Genomic DNA, 17,104 nt, shown 5'->3' on the forward strand with positions numbered 1-17,104 from the left:
TGTACCTGAACTCTCAGCTGAATAGTTACTGTTGCTCTAAAATTTTATGGAAAATTTTTCTTCCTCTATATTAATATAGAAATTCACTTTCATTAAGTTCATCAATGTAACTCAATCACAGGTGAAGGGTTCTCTCTGTTGTCTAGTTCAGTGGCAGGCTAATCACAAGCTCACCAATGGTAAATAGCTCCAGCCCTCGATAGGGATTCTCTAGAAAACATTTTCTAGACCTGTTATCCTGTGTAGTCTTTGCAGAGCACAGAGGACTTCCTCTTCTCAGAATCCTTCCCTGGCAGGTTTCCCCTTTCTACCCTCAATCATCCTGTTGAAAACAGTTTTAGTGTTTGTTTAAGCCATCTTGATTCTGAGTCCCCAGTACCAGGAGCCAGGTTGCTCTCAAATTTCTAGCTGATATACTATGACTAATTAATAAGTATGTGATAAATATGTATATAAAAGACAGGCAGATGGGACAGTTTTTCACAGGCCTAGTCAGAAACCAATAGAAGATGCCACTCCCAACCCCCCATTGAGATAGACACTCTCCCCAATTCCCCAATGTCTCCTCAGTACTGTTTCGACTAGGCAAATAGAGACTAAAACCCAGAATTTACAGAGTCTTGAAATAAAGGTTGGCTAACTAAGACATATTGTAAATTTCAGCTCTGTAGTTCCAAGTGACCTTTAATGTGGGGAATGAAATTGCAAAGGTAGATTCTGTTGGGGATTAAAGAACTCAACTTGTTTCTTAGCCCATCTTGTTCAGTAGCACAAATCATTTATCACAGCATTTTTTAGCTTTAAACCTTGTGCATTAGTTTCAGGCAAAGCATGGACCTTAGAAGGGAGAAAGACCACTGGAAATTACTCATTCCATTTTTTTCTCCCTTAACAGCCTTACGGTGGTCTACTTTATAATCCATAAAATTTACCCATTTAAAGTGTACAATCTCAATGAATTCCAGTGAATGGATAATGTTGGGTAGCCATCACCCCAAAATATCTTCAAATATATCCATCTGATCATAAGACCCCTTGTGCCCATATGCAGTTGATTCTTGTCCCCGTTCTCAGTCCAAAACAATCACCCTTCTGATTTCAGTCCCTATAAATATTGTCTTTTCTTTGCGTTTCCTATGAATAGAATCAGACTTAGACATCTTGTGGGTCAGGCTTCTCTTATTCAGTATAGTGCTTCTGAGCTTGTTCTGTGTAGACTACATCACGGTGATTATGTTGTTGCTATTGCGATAAATAACATTCCATTCAATGGCTATATGCACCTCACCTACTGTTTGTCCACTTGCTAACCAATGGGCTTGTAGATTGTTTTGTATTGTCACATCATTTCAAACAGTTACATGTTTATGTGTGTGTGTGTGTGTGTGCTGTGTGTGTGTGTGTTCTTACGTGTCTTCATTTCCCATGGATAGATTTCCAGGGTTGGAGTGTCTAGATAACTGGTAGTTTAATGTTGACTTTTAAAGGACTTCCAGACTTTTGTTCCCCAAATGGTGTTACCATGTATGAAGATTCCATCTTTTCAGTCCTTGCTAGCAATTGTCTGTCCTTTGACCAATGACATTCTAGTGAGCGAATAAGTAGCTTATCATCATTATCTTGATTTATAAACCTCCTTATGTGATTAATGATGTTGATCACCTCTTCATTAGCTTATTAGTCATTAATATTTCAAGTATATGCATTTTTCAGTGTGCTGTTCATCTTCTTATAGAATAGTAATGGATCATTACATGTATTGGACATATGTCTTTATGCATATGAGTTAGAAATATTTTCTCTAAAATCATGACTTGTGCTTTAACTTGTACAATAGTATTTTAATCCCATTTTTTAAAAAGTAATCTAATCATAGTAGTTTATCTTCTTTCCACAATAATAGACCATTGCTTTGGTAATACGTTTATATATTATTCCCCCAGTCTGAGGTCAGGAAGATTTTCTCTTTAATCCTGTAAGTTTCATTGTATTAGTTCATCCATTTAGGTTTATAATCCATTTTTGGTTAGTTCTTGTGGGCAGTGTAAATTTAGATTTTTGCAAGTGGATATTCAATTGACCTAGCCTCATTTGCTGAAAAGGCTGTCTTATTACTGTTGAATTGTCTTTGTCAGGAATCAATGGATCCTAAATGTGGAATTTATTTCAGAACTTTCAATTCTCTTTTATTGATCTATATGTCTATCCTTCTGCCAGCATCTAATGGTATTGATTATCATAATTTACAAAATCAGAAACTGTAAGCTCTGCAATATTGTTCTGAGTTTTTTCTAATTGTTTTGCCTATTGTGGCCATTACATTCATGTATATATGTGTATTTATGTCTCTGTGTGTGTGTATAGATATAGATATAGATATATGCATATATATCACATATTAGGTTTGCAAAGTCTCCGATGATTCTTGTGTTACTCAGTTTTCTATTTCTGTGACAAAATACTGGAGATAAACAATTCAAAGGAGGAAGATTTATTCTGGCTCACAGTTTTAGGTATATCAGTCCCTCATCACATGGCACTGTTGCTTCTGTGCCTCTGGTGAAGCAGAAGGCAGATGGCAAGGGACATGTCCTGAGCCAAAGACACAGAAGGCAGAGAGAGCAGGGAAGGGCTGAGGACAAGACATTTCCTTCCAGGCCAGAACCTGAGCATTGTTCATCCTCTAGGCCTCAAGTTCCTACCACCCCTAATAACCCAGTCAGGTTACTTATCTCACAGTATACCAGTCTGCTAATAATGGCAGAATTCTCCTGATCCACTATCCTTCCCAAAGTCTCACCCCTGAACTTCACTGGGACGTGGGCCTTTAATAAATGAGCCTCTGGGGACATCCCAGATATGAAGGGTGAAATTTTGCTAGTGGTTACATTGAATATTCAGATATATTTGGAAAGAATTATAATTTTAACAATATGGACTATTTAATACATGAACATGGAATCTATTTGCCTATATATTCTTTAATTTTTTCACTTTTAAATGTCTAAATATTTCACATATTTTGTTAATACTTAGTATTGTGATGTTATGAGTAGTAATGTTTGGTTAATTTTATTTTCAGAATGCTTTTCTCCAGTGATAAAATTATCATCTATTTTTATTTTATTTTATATTGCAGCTGAATATTTTAATTTTGTTGAAGTCATTTACGAGTTTTAGGTGGTATATGTATGTGTATAAAGCCCTTTTAATTCTGTGCATATAAAATCCTAACATCTTCAAACAACGCATATTCCTTCTTGCTTTCTATCCTTGGTGCTACAGATTAATTAAGATAATTACTAGTTAAATTTGCCCCATTCTGAAAACTAAATTCTCCATTCTACTGTTGATCAGACTTCTTTAGAAGAAAAGCGTTCAATCTTTTGCCCTTGAGTGTGATACTAACTTTACATGTTTCAGAGGTGACATTTATCAAGTTGAAAAATCCCTTTCTATCCCCTTTTCCTTTCTGTGGTATTTTTATCATAAATATGTATTATATTTTATCATTTTTTCTGCAACTGTTGAGATGATTATGGGATTTCTGACCTTTATTCTATTAATGTGCTATACTGCATTCATTAAAGCTCCAATATTAAACCAACTGGCACTGCTGAGATAAATTTCATTAAGCTACAAGATAAAATCCTTTTTATATAGTAGTGGGTTCTGTTTACCAATATTTGGTTATATATTCATCAGCAGTAATACTGCTGCCATTGTCTCTTATTGTAATATTTCTCTGGGCTTGTATTGGGGCCCAGTCACAGGAGTTGTGTTGCTATGGTAGGTTACTTTGGACTGTCATTATGGTTGGATTCAGAAGTAGCTGTAAGATTAAGGAAGCATGTCTCAGAGTGCACCAAATGGGGATGTGTCCAGGGAGGATTAATTGAGGAGGCCTTCCTGGAATGTGAAGGCATTATGCTATAGGCTGCTATAGGAATTCTCTCTCTTTGCTTCCTGGTCTCCATGATGTGAGCTTCTCGGTTCCACCCATGCCCTCCCAGCCACAGTAGTCTGACACTTCCCAAATCATGGCCGAAAGAATTAAGCATATGTTCCTAAACTGCTTCTCTCAGGATTTGTCACAATAGCAAAAGTCAGAGTAATGAAAATCCATCCACTCTTCTATTTTTTTACATAGACTTGTGCAAATTTGAACTACTGTTCTTTACATATTCCTGAATATAGTTGCCCTATGGCCTGCTGGTTTCCTACTCGTGCCAACATGTCTTCTGTACCTGCTTCCCTCTAACACACCCAGCTTTCAAGGGCTGGTTACTTATCAAGCAAAAACTCGAGATGCTTGAACACATGCACTGTGGCAGTTGATCTGATGACTGAAGTGGCTATCGGGTGCCTAGTGGCAGTTGGCTACCATACATAGAGTGGATACATTCGATAAAGAGAATGTTCATATCATGGATAGGGACGGTGTAGTTTAAGTATGCTACCTAGGATGCTGTACAGTTAAAATGTATGGATTCTTTATTTCTAGAAGTTTCCATTTTCAGATGAAAGTTGATCATGGGTAACTGAGATCTTTAACAGCAAAACCATGAATAAGAGAAACTAGCATATGCGAAATCCAATGATGCTGGCTGCAAGATGAATGTCTATAACGACCTCCCACTGTTGATTTTCAGTACTAAGTTTGTTCATGCAGGAAACAAAAAAAAAAAAAAGAAGCTAAAGGATTCACCAGCATTTCCCTAAATAATTATGTTTTAGTAATTGGCTAGGAGAAATTTATTTTCTCTTTCACTTTTCAAGACTTATATGACGGTATTGCATTTTTCTGAACTAAAATAATTGTTTTAAAATCCAAAGTGTTTGGCATGATTAGGCAAACAATTTTATTGTGAGGGAAAGCCACAACTAAAACTGAGGCTTCTGGAATCAGACTGCATTCTCATCTTAGCTCAAAAACTCAAACAGCACCATCTGTGTGAGACATTGAACATTTCATGCTTTAGTTTTCTGATTTTATCAAATGGAAATGATGATATCTACCTGAAAAAATTTCTACAAAGGTCAAATGAGATAATAACCAGAATTTACACATGCAAGAATTAGTAAGTGCTCAATAAATATTTTCTGTAGATGAAGCGATCTTTTCAGCATGAGGTGCTTGAAAGCTTGGAAAAGAATGTTGACCCAGCCAAGAAAGGAGAAACTCACTCACCAGTTAAAAGAAGTTCCCCAGAAAGAGTGACATTTAGTCTGGGCTTTCTTGATTGGATGAGTAATTTTCAGCATGAAGAAGGGGCAGGGGGAACCTGTGGGAAGATGGGAATGACATATTGAAACTTGTGTGAGAAGCAAAATGAGATGGCATTCACCAGTAATCTCAGATCTCAGGTAGCTGCTCCCTAGGGACCATGAGTTGTGGGCCACTCTGGGGTATATAGTGTAATTCTCTAAAAGAAAGAAAGGAGGGAACAGAAGGTGAAGGAAGAGAGGCAGAGCAAAAACAAGAATTGTTTTTAAAATCACTTTCCAATTTTAAATTTCATTATGTAAATGTATTTATTTTTATTTGTTTTCTCAGAACAGGTCTTATACAGCCTAGGCTGGCCTCAAACCTGCTAGGTAGCCAAGGCTTGACTTTAATTGACCCACCTGTCTCAGCCTCTCAAGTACCTGGATTGCAGGTGTGAGCCACCAAACCTAAACATTTATTTCTTTTACAAATACTTGGCTAACAAGTTTTAAGTTATCAGGGTATTAAAAGGGATGAAGAAGAGGTCTCAAACATCAGAGGCTCACAGTCTCCAGAGTTGCAGGAGCCAAGGCTCTAAGCAAATTATAGACAGGGGCTTCAATTGTGATAAAAAGCTTTAGAGAAAATAAAACAAGACAATGAACCGAGATGTGATGTGCAAAGACTGGTACTTGTAATTATATGTTAGTGAACTTGGAATGTACCACCTTGGTAGTTTATGACTGTGATTGCTAGAAGGAGGTCCTCCTGCTGGTTTAATAAATGGTAAATGCTGAAATCACCTGGGTCTTATATAGTATATGGTCACTTCATGGCTATATACTGAAAGCTAAGATGATATTGATGCTGAGATCCTCTTCTTACAAATTCTGGTTCAATTTGCCTGGGGTGGGGCCAAGGAATAACCTTTTCAGGCCTGTAGGTTGATTATGTTGTGACACCATAGGTGAGAGCTACTGAGCTGAAAGGCCCTTTTAAAGTCTAAGATGACTTTTCCTTGCTGTTTCTTGAAGCTTCAATGGTGGAGAAACCAAACTGACTTTTGATGGCTACCATGTGATTCCATGATATGGTACTGGAAACAAAAGCTGTTGAATAATACTGTGGTGGTTTTATTATGCTTGGTCCAGGGAGTGGCACTTAGAAGGTGTGGCTTTGAGAATCTCCTTCTAGCTGGCTGAGGATCCTGCGTTTTCTCCTGTTTGCCTTTGGAGCAAAATGTAGAACTCTTAGCTCCTCCAGCGCCATGCCTGCCTGCCTGCCTGCCTGGACACCACCATACTTCCCAACATGACGATAATGGACTTAACCTTAGAACCTGTAAGCCAGCCCCAAATAAATGTTGCCCTTTTTAAGAGTTGCCCTGATCATGGTGTCTCTTCAAAGCATTGGAAACCCCACCTTGCCAGACTAGGACTCTGATTTCATCCATGTCCCAGTGTCACAAATCTCCAGGTGTATAGATTTTCCTTAGTTATTTTATATATATATATATATTAAAAACAAGATGCATAAAACTAGAACTGGATAAAGTAGATTTATTTCAGAATGAACTGATCAGCGTGAGAAGTAAACTAGTCATATCATTCTCATTTTTAGAAAAGATATAAGATATACCTGCAAAACGGTTTGCCAGTCCTTGCCTAGAGAAAGATGACGGCTCAGTGCCAGGTCATCTCCACTGTCTCCATTCTCTGTTTCACAGATAACTTTGTATTCAAGTCCAGATTCAAGGCAGATTTCAGAGGCTAATTGGCTAGTTGGCCAACCTTTATATAGGATTTTGTCTCGGCAAAATCAAGTGGAGAAATATTGACAAAGACATTTGACGTCAAATTCTGACCTCTACATACATGCAAATATATGTACATGTGCAATGTACATGAACGATATATATGCAAGACACAGACACACACACACACACATTGGGAAATGGCCTCTTGCTATGTATACAAATGCTAAATTCTGAACCCTAACATCTTGTTGCCCTCCAGATGGCTGTATCCCATACATTTTGTTGTGTAAACCTTGCTCCCCAATTTAAAACTATTGGTTAATAGAAGGCTAAAGCTTGCGACTGGGCAATAGAGAGAGAAAGGCATGACCTGACAATCAAAAGGGGAGTCTCCAGAGATACCATGGGAGAGAAGGAGAAAAAGAAGAGAGAGAGGAGAAAGGATACAGGTAGGGGGAGGCCACCATGAGAGAAGATGGACCAGCAGCATGTGTATGGAGAAGTGCCCTCTGAGGACAGACTCATGGAGCAGAAATAACCTGAGCAAGACTGAAACAGCAAGTAACAAGGGACAAATGGCTGGGATGTAAGTTAGAATAGCTCATGACCTGCTCAATCTATGATTACACCTTGTAAGTAAAATACCAGGCTTTTATACAGGGTAGCTAAAATAAAGATTTAATTAACACATTCATTCATACATACATACATACATACATACAGACAGACAGACAGACAGACACACACACACACACACACACACACACACACACACACACACAGAGAGAGAGAGATAGACAGAGAGAGGAATGAAAGGAGGAATACAAGTTTCTCTCTTTAAATCTTAGTGATGCATACCTATAATCCCAGCACTTGAGTGGTAGATGTAAGAGGATCAAGAGGTTAAAGTAATCCTTAGCTATGTACTTAGCTTAAGACCAGCTCAAACTATAGAAAACCCTGCCTCAAAAAAAGAGAGTGGAAGGAAGGATGGAAAGAGGTAAATAAGGGAAGGGAAGGGAAGGGAAGGGAAGGGAAGGGAAGGGAAGGGAAGGGAAGGGAAGGGAAGGGAAGAGGGAAGGGAAGAGGGAAGGGAAGAGGGAAGGGAAGAGGGAAGGGAAGAAGGGAGGGAAAAGGGAAGGGAAAAGGGAAAAGGGAAAAGAAGGGAAAAGGGAAAAGAAGGGAAAAGGGAAGGGAAGGGAAAAGGGAAGGGAAGGGAAAAGGGAAGGGAAGGGAAAAGGGAAGGGAAGGGAAGGGAAAAGGGAAGGGAAGGGAAAAGGGAAGGGAAGGGGAAGGGGAAGGGGAAGGGGAAGGGGAAGGGAAAGGGAAAAGGGAAGGGAAAGGGGAAGGGAAAAGGGAAGGGAAAGGGGAAGGGAAAGGGAAAAGGGAAGGGAAAGGGGAAGGGAAAGGGGAAGGGAAAGGGGAAGGGAAAGGGGAAGGGAAAAGGGAAGGGAAAAGGGAAGGGTAAATTATAACACCACCATTGTCCAGGCTCCAGGCTGTTTTCTCAGCATTGAATCACTGTTTCATTTACACCATGTGGATGCTGTTTAAAAGTACCCTGTAGGGCACACTGCTGTTCCCTGTAGATCTATCATGCCCCCGTTCCTATGTTGTGCCAATCTCCCAGGTGCTGTGTGCATTGATGTAATGATTCTCAGGTGTGACCTGCTTTGAAGGGCTGTTATTAGGCACCTAGGGACTCATTGTCTGACCCACATAAATAGTTGGAAAAATCTGAGAATGCCCAGATCTGAAAACAGAATGCATTTGAAGGTTCAAAGACCTTGGCTTGAGATTTTGAGATATTGGGCTGGGACCAGTATTTCAGGATTTCACCTGTTAACATACCCCCAATTGGCTCACCCACTTTTCTCTCCTGTTTCTCTCCCTTACCATTGTATCTTGGAACCATTTCTGTAACACACCATTTGACTTGGAGTCTGTCCCTGGAGTATGAATATGAGCTAACACGTGTCTTTTTCTGGGAGAACGCAGACCAAATTATGCACCTGCCTAAAGTTGGGCAACGTTCACCTGGGAACTGAAGCCTACTTTCCATCTGTTAGCTGAATCAACATCTCGGATGAGTATTACATCTGCCTGTAGGCATCTGCCCCATGTACAGAAAAGAGGCACTAGGATTTTTAATAATAGAAAGTTGACCATGTCTCATCAGAGGAATCGGGTGAGAGATGTGAGGCACTATTCAAACTCTTTGCTTTGGAGGAATGCTGTAGGTTCTGCATGGAAGGAAGGTTTTGGAACCTGGCACAGAGTGGAATGCCCTTGCCTCCAATGGAAGGAGGTGCTAAAGCAGAAAATGCACACTCTCACTGATGTTATAGCAGCTACTTTATAATTAAGATGGAGTTGGGACACAGCATAGTCTTCGGAGCCCTCATGGGGAGAACTCCCAGGCAAGCTATACAAAGACAACACGATAAATGCCCACCTTCTCATTGGGAGAGACAGAAGCCAACATAGTTAGGAAACTGCATGAGTAAATGCACCTTGAACTACTTTAAATTCTTTTTCTCTTAAGACACCAGAATTTTCATATTAAAATGTGCCTACTCCAACAGCCCTGCATAGTTCATCGCAACCACTTCTTCTCCAAGGTTGGAGATAGAACTTTGAGGTAGATCATTTTCATTTAGGTATATGTTTATCATTACCAGAGAAGTTAAAGCACTGTGCTATTGACAGATGTATTTTTAGGAGAACAGTGAGAACCGTTACTATAGGAAAGGGAAGCCCTCACCATCCTCCCGTTCCTCTCCTCCACTACTTCCCTTCTCTATGGGGTCACCATGATGCCCTTTCTGCACTTTTTGTTGAGAGGATGCTGGATGCACAGGCAGACAGATTCATCTAACAGAAAGGCTTATGGGTTTCTGGTGACACTTGCAGTTTATGTCTGAATAGATAAGCTGCAGATGTGGTGGGCCTGTGGGAACTGCTGAATTTGCTCCAATGCAGTAATCCCATTCATATGTGTACCATATGTTGACTACATAGCTTAACTTCCAAAATGCCCTCATTCCCTCCCTCTTTGTGATTTCATATGAGCTGGGATACAAACTAAGCAGTTTAGGCCACCAATGTTTTAAAAAAAAATGCTCAGGTGTCCCTTTGTGCTTTACATTGGTTTATGGGAAAAGAGCATTTTTTTTTTTAAAGGAACTGAACTGTGAAGGGGGTGTGAGCTGCTTTTGCTGAATTGCCACTCACAGATCAGTGAACCTCTCAGGTTTATCCTCATCCCTTCAACCTGATTATCACAGATCAGCTTTGTCAACTCAACCAAACCTAACAGCCAGATGAGGGATGATGAGGCTAAGCCTGTGTAGATGCTGTACTTTCTTCCAACAGCCTTGATCAACGGAATATCCAAAACTCAGCAATGACCTGTTTTCTTAGTTCATCACAGCTACACTCTTGGGGCAATTATGGGCAGTACATGAAGCCAGCCCTGGACTAATCTTGATCCAAACCATCACAGGATGGTAAAGGATAATAGAAAGTGATTCTAAGAGGAAGGTCTATCTCCTGAAGATCTCCAAAGGTTTGGGGGTCTCAAGTGAATAACCAAGGATGATGAAAGGATTCAATGTAGGATAAAAAGATTGGTTAAGAAACCAAGACAAAGATATTATCTTGTGGACATTGTTTTAAAAAAAAAAGAGAGAGAGAGAGAAGAATGGCCAAGTCAATGGTTTTATCTTATGGACATTGATAGAAACAGAGAAGATGAAGAACAGAATGGATCTTAGAGAACAGGGACCCACAGCTCTTTTCACGTCCTATAGGAGTGAGTTAGTTGGATACAGATCAGGATAGGAAGATTGAATAGAAGGCATGTTACCTAAATCCAGTATACAGTATTGTTAGATTCTATTGCTAGGCTCAGAAGGGAACCTGGGAGACGGTAAACTTCCTGTTCTTCTTCCCTTAATGGTCAGAGCCCCTTGACTAAAGGACCCTCCATTAATCAAGCTGTCATTAGCACTCTTAACAGATGCAAAGCTTTACTTAAAGCTGTTGTTACAGGAAGAGCAATGTGGGTCTTGATGATGTTTTGCATTCACCGCTCTACTGTTCACATTTTCTAGGTTCAGGTCGTAGGTTTTTGTGCTGTTTGAAAATGACTAAGTTTACCTGGTAAACATGAGGGTTTTTCATTCAAGAAAGACTCCAGAGATGAGGAGTTTGAATCATCATTCATGCATCAACTGCCTTCAGCTGTCTTTATGGACATAAAGGCTCTCATACACACAGTCATGTGGCACTCTTGTCCCACTATGCATGCTCAGATGTTACTTGCCCAAATACTCACCCACAGTTGTTTTTGTGTTACTTTATTTTTATTAATTATCCATTAATATGGGTATGCATGCTATGTGATGGGGTTTCAAAGGACAGCTCGATGGAGTCAATTTTCTCCTTCCATATTCACATGAGTTCCAGAGCTCAAGTCAGCAGGCATAGTAGCAAGTGTCCTTATCCCCCTGAGTCATCTCATCAGCTCTGGGCATCACTTGCTTCGTGAAACATTCAGGGGCTCCAGGCTCTCATTTGGATATCGTGATGCTCAGCTGCAGCCATGCTTCCTGTAACACTGGCCACATCCACCCCTGTATCATTCATGTGCACTCCGGATTCTCCTTCAAAGGTGCACATAAGACATGCACATGTCCACCAAAGCTTCTTGTCCATCCAAGGATAGCATGCACCCATATGCATTCCCTTTTTATTCACACAAATGATCATTCCTGTGTTCTGAGAAAATCAAGGGATATTTGCCTCATCAATGATGCTACATGTTCTTGAGAGAAAGCTTTTGGGAGGAGTTCCTTTGCAGCCTCTGTTCACCTTAGTACTAATCATCCTGGCCTCTAGATCTTATCATGCTTTGTAATCCAGTGTCCTTGGATGGATAAGCTAACCAGAGGGCTGAGGCCTATGCTACTCAGCTTTCATCAAGTTTATGGCATGTTATGATTAAAAAATGGACCCAACATTGCAATTGCCTCACTAATTAACATACTTTTTACACTCTTTGGGCTCTTGGACTTCTGTCTTCGATCATGCATCTCAGAGTGCAATTGAATCCTTCCAGATAATGTTCAAGAGAAGGACAGAGCATTTCAAGGGATACGGACTTTTTATCCAATTCACAAACTTTTGAGTAACTTTCACAAAGGAAATCATACACTTGGCATATGGTTGATATTCAATAAAGGCTGTCATCTCTGTGCACACGCTGGCACTTCTTCATATGCTTAGTTGAAGGGGATGATATGAGATTACTTGGCAGGCACTCCTGGGAATCACTGTTTACTCTGATTAAAGATTCTGAACCCATCCAGATTTGGCTTCATGCTTGCTTTCAACTTTAATTCAATCCACTTTTATTCATTTCAACAAATATGCATTGATCACTTGCTTAGAGTCAGGCATGCTCCTGGGCACTGTATGTGTGTGATGGGGGAGGGGTAAAGTGATTCAGAGATAACTACACCACAATCTCACTTCTGTTAAGGATACAATCGAGCCAGGCATGTGTCCCATCTTACCCTTTTGCGAAATCAACTAGTCAGTGATGAATGTATTGGGAATAATTTATTCTGGACAGATCTATACAGGCTTCATGGATTAAATATAAGAAAGGCATAGGTATTATTGGAAGTCTGTTATAGGCAGAGGTGGTTAGCATTAGTGGGTGTTTCAAGTAGAAGCAGGACAAGCTGATGATGGAGAGTCAGCCATAAGGACATTTATAAAATAGCTAGGTGTCTGGAGCTGTTGGAATTAGTGATCATTATGACATGATCACCAAAAGGCAAGCTGAAATCCAAGCACAAAAGGTCTCAGCAGTCTATATCGTGTAATTCAGACAAAAGAAAAACTCTAAAAGTGCCTGAAGAGAGATGGTGTTAAGAGATGGTGTTATATGATTGGAAGCAAAATGGATAGATAGAATGATTAGATGAACTAGGAGCAAAGAAAGCAGATGAGTTTAGATGGGAAAGTGCCTGCCATGAGCATTAGCAATGGCAAGAAGGAAACTGTGGCAGGCCGAACACTGCTGAGTCTGGGGCCACAGAGCTTGTTGGTTGTGGCAGAGTGAGATCTAAGTAGGTGAAACCTGAAAATGAGCCAGACTCAGGATCCAGGCATCAGTCAGATGGTGGTCCTATTCTTCATAAAAGTTATAAGGGACATCCCATCTGTAAGGGGCATCAGGTTTATATAGATTTGGGGCTGAGTTTGGATGTGTCTTGTGTGAACTGGCATTGGGATTTTCCCTGTCTAGAGTTCTAATGCCTATCAGTGCCTGGATGCCGGAGGAAGACATTTTAGTTCACCTTATGAATTGTTCCCCTTATCACAGCCCTGAAAATAGGTCTGTAGAAAAATAGGTTTCTACAAAGTAATGAATGGGTTTAAAAGTCTGGAAAGAGAATAAGGATTTTTTTTTCAGACACAAGTGATACCAGTGTCTCCTTCCAGCGGAGTTATATACATACAATGAATGATAATGAGCCTATCTGTACGCAGAGTGATTCATCTGCCTCTCTGCTTTTTTGTCCAGTGTTTACCAGCTGGTTGTCAAGGAGGAGCGACTCCAGAAGTCTCGGAGAGCAGCTGACATCATTGAGTGTTTCTCAGTACCTGTGAGCTACCGGAACGCCTCCAACCTCGATTCTCTACACTACTTTGCTGCTGAGCTGAAGCCCTCCAACCTGCCTGTCACCCAGCCATTTACAGTAGGAGACAACAAGACCTACAATGGCTACTGGAACCCTCCTCTCTCCCCATTGAAGAGCTACAGCATCTACTTCCAGGCCCTCAGTAAAGCAAATGGAGTAAGTAGGTCATTGCTTGGACTTTTCACTTCTCAAGTGCAAATCTTTTACAGCAGAGTTTTATAAACTGAGATCCATGAGCCAAATCCAGCTCTCAGGATTTTTGAGGTTTGGAAATAAGGTTTGTTTGTGTTTGCTTTCTTTTTATTATTTTGTTCAATTTTTAGCTTTCATTTGGTTTTATTTTACAGCCACTATTCCTCTTGGTTTGTATATGACTGCTGGCTGCTTTGATGTTTAAGAATAAAGTTGGGGAGTTATAATATAGAAGCTATATGTCATGAGGCCTAAAAGCTCTTATTTATATGACTTCTATGGAGAATTTTTGTAACTTTGTATTAGAGTATGGAAAAATCACTTGAGAAAAATCACTTGAGAAACACTTGAGAAAAATCACATGGCCTGCATTGTAATTCCTGTGTCTGTAGTTCTGATGCCTATCAGTGCCCGGATACAAGGGAGATATTTTAGCTCACCATATGAATTGTTCCCCTTATCACAGCCCTGAATCACATTCAAAAACTTATTTTTTTTAATCTTAGAAAAAAACCAAAGAAACTGTTTATGTCAAATACTCCGCTATTTCCTTGGTTTATAGTTGTATCCATCAGCATCACACATTCACAAGGCTGGAAAAATTCACAAAGGCCATCCATCACCTTCCCATTCGTGCTCACCCACCCTAATACAATATTCTTTGGTTACTATTACCACATTAAGTCAAAGTTTTTCAGAGTTTATTTTTGAATGCCTTTAATGACAGAGAACTTACTTTGCTGATGCAAGGGGTAGCAATATGGGGATTGATACTCTAAGGACACTTTGCAATGTAATTATTTAATATTTCTTTGGTGGTAGCTTCTTCCCAGTGTTCTTCAATTATACTTTTTAGGGGTTTATAGAACCAACACAATACCCTTTAAGGTATTAGTTTCTATTGCATGCAATCCTTACCACGATCCACTTACACTCTCTTAAGTGACACCCATTGGATCATCTTATCTGATAATACTTCATATAAGTTACAATTTTCCTTTTCAGGGGGCCTTCATTTAACATATTCCAGCTTCCATAATTTATTCATCAAGCATATAATGACCACTATCGTGTCCACATTCCTGTGGTTTATATTGTGGTTAGTAGGAGCCCTTCAAGAGAGTATAGATCTGTGAGGAAGCCTGAAGCATGCTGTATCATGCAGTGTCCCTACAGAAGCTACATGCTCAAAGCAAACAAGCACTGAGACCAAAGCAAGATCGGTGGCATGTGTATAGAACAGTTCAGTCTGTCAGTGCCCATCACTGCCTGGGAAAAAACCCTGGACGGTGGAACTAATTAACATTTAGAGTGTCTACATGCCCATTTAAGTTCCTCTTTGATATTTCAGTTCTGCATTTATTACTTGTTCAAGCAACACTTCTCACTGAGAGTATAAAGCTACAAAGAGAGGCTGCCAGACTGCCTTCCACCTGTCCATCTGGTCTCCACTCTGTGCAAAGCACTCTGATGTATTGAGCATGAAGACATAAACATGGACCAAAGCATCTGGGGGCCCTTCTTGCTTTCAGATCTCTAAATCCCATGCTGGCCTGTGCAGGGCTTTAGCACAGCTCTCTGATAAGATGTGGTTCTCTCTACTCTCAGCACATAGGGATGGATATGGTTATATTTCCAGTCTGCTAATGAGGATGAGAGCCTATGCCCCAGTCTTAAGTTTCCACATCCCCACACAGATACTACTCGGGGAGCTAGCTACACATCAAGACTACTGGAGACTAATTATCCCAGGTGTTTTTCTAACCCAAGAATTATAGGATTTGAAAGGAATGTCAGGTGATATGGAACATCCAATCCAATGGATGATTTTCTTCCCAAAGATTATAGCAGAACCCCTTCTCTGGAAGATACAGGGTTTTGACACACAGGAAAAGCAAGTCAGGTGTTCAAGCTGCATTTGCCTTTGAGGCAGCTCCAAGAGGAACAAAGCCATGAACTGCCTGTACCTTCCACCCCACATCATCTGTTCTACCATTGTGGAATTATGATTTCCAGCAAAGATAAACAGCATGAAGAGTATTGGGTACATGCTTATGCAGGGTTGTCTGAGGGTGCAATTGTTCTCACAAAAACAGAGAAAGGAAAAGCAGTTAGATGTGGGCACTCAGAATGAGTTTTTCTGGCAAAGAGAAGGGTACACATCACTTAAAATTACTGTCTTTAGTATTAAGTTGTACTGGAAAAAGAAATGAGCACAAAGGTCATAGGATCAGAGCAGCTATTCCTACTCTAATCTCTGTCTGGCACCTACCCTATTCTATGTATCATGGCGGCCAGGAGGGCTCTGGAGAATGATCAGCCACATGCTCCAACCTACAATATTCACTATTCTTGAGGAGATACATCAGGAAGGATGCTCCTTGCTACACAGCACCATCTCCATGCCCTGATTCCCATAAATCATTCAAAGAACAATTGAATGAGCAATGAATCAAAACAAAGAAACCAAGACTAGAGAAGAATAGAATAAAAGACACACAATGAGCAGGAAACTAATTAGACATTGCATTAATGCTAAGTAATCATTCCAAAACCACTTTACAAAACAGAAAGTTAATGTAAAAAACAATTACTTAAAGAGGAGGCACACAATGTAAAAATTAACAATTGTGACCTGGGTCCAAAATTCACTCTCATGTCAGCAAGAAACTAGGAATGAACTGGAGACTGAAGTTTGTAAACCCAAATTCCTAATTTTCTCCTGCAAGACAAGAGCAAATAAGTAACCATCATTTTACTCTAGACACTGGGAATCTTTGAAGTATACTTCCTAAACACATGTGTAGCCATCTAATAACAGAAAATAAAATATTAACAATATACAAAGAAACACAGGGAAAACAAAGGATATTACAGAGAAACATAAAAATCAGCAACTTGAATGGAAGAAGAAAACATTAGGCTTGGTGGTGCAAAGATAAAATAGTGTTATTCAGTCATAAAATGAGACAACGGCTTTGGCAAAATGGAAAATAGAATCCAGTGAATTGCATCATTGCAAAGTTTAATGCCAAAGATGCTTCACAGCCCATTGAGACTAAAGCAAATTGAGAGAGAGGGATAGATATTCATGTGAAAGAAAATGGGTATGGACCAGATTGAAAACTACCAGTCAATATCATTCCCTGCCCCCAATCCTATTAGCAAGCTTTATTCAGGACAAGCTGAGAAAATTTAGAATCCAGGAATCTTCTTTTTTTTTTTTTTGTG

The 17,104-nt window shown here is 39.9% G+C and overlaps 1 protein-coding gene across 12 annotated transcripts in view; it reads left to right on the top strand.

The window, feature by feature from the left end:
• Ptprt (protein tyrosine phosphatase receptor type T) overlaps positions 1-17,104 on the top strand; it is a 1,119,809-nt gene that overhangs the window by 861,893 nt on the left and 240,812 nt on the right. For all 12 annotated transcript variants that reach the window (XM_029473981.2, XM_029473985.2, XM_029473982.2 and 9 more), the window contains exon 12: positions 13,564-13,837. In XM_029473981.2, the coding sequence (XP_029329841.1) occupies positions 13,564-13,837 (274 nt within the window). The remainder of the gene's footprint in view (positions 1-13,563; positions 13,838-17,104) is intronic.

This window comes from Mus caroli, unplaced genomic scaffold, assembly GCF_978045245.1.
Source record: "Mus caroli unplaced genomic scaffold, Mus_caroli_1 scaffold_2, whole genome shotgun sequence".
Taxonomy (NCBI): domain Eukaryota; kingdom Metazoa; phylum Chordata; class Mammalia; order Rodentia; family Muridae; genus Mus; species Mus caroli.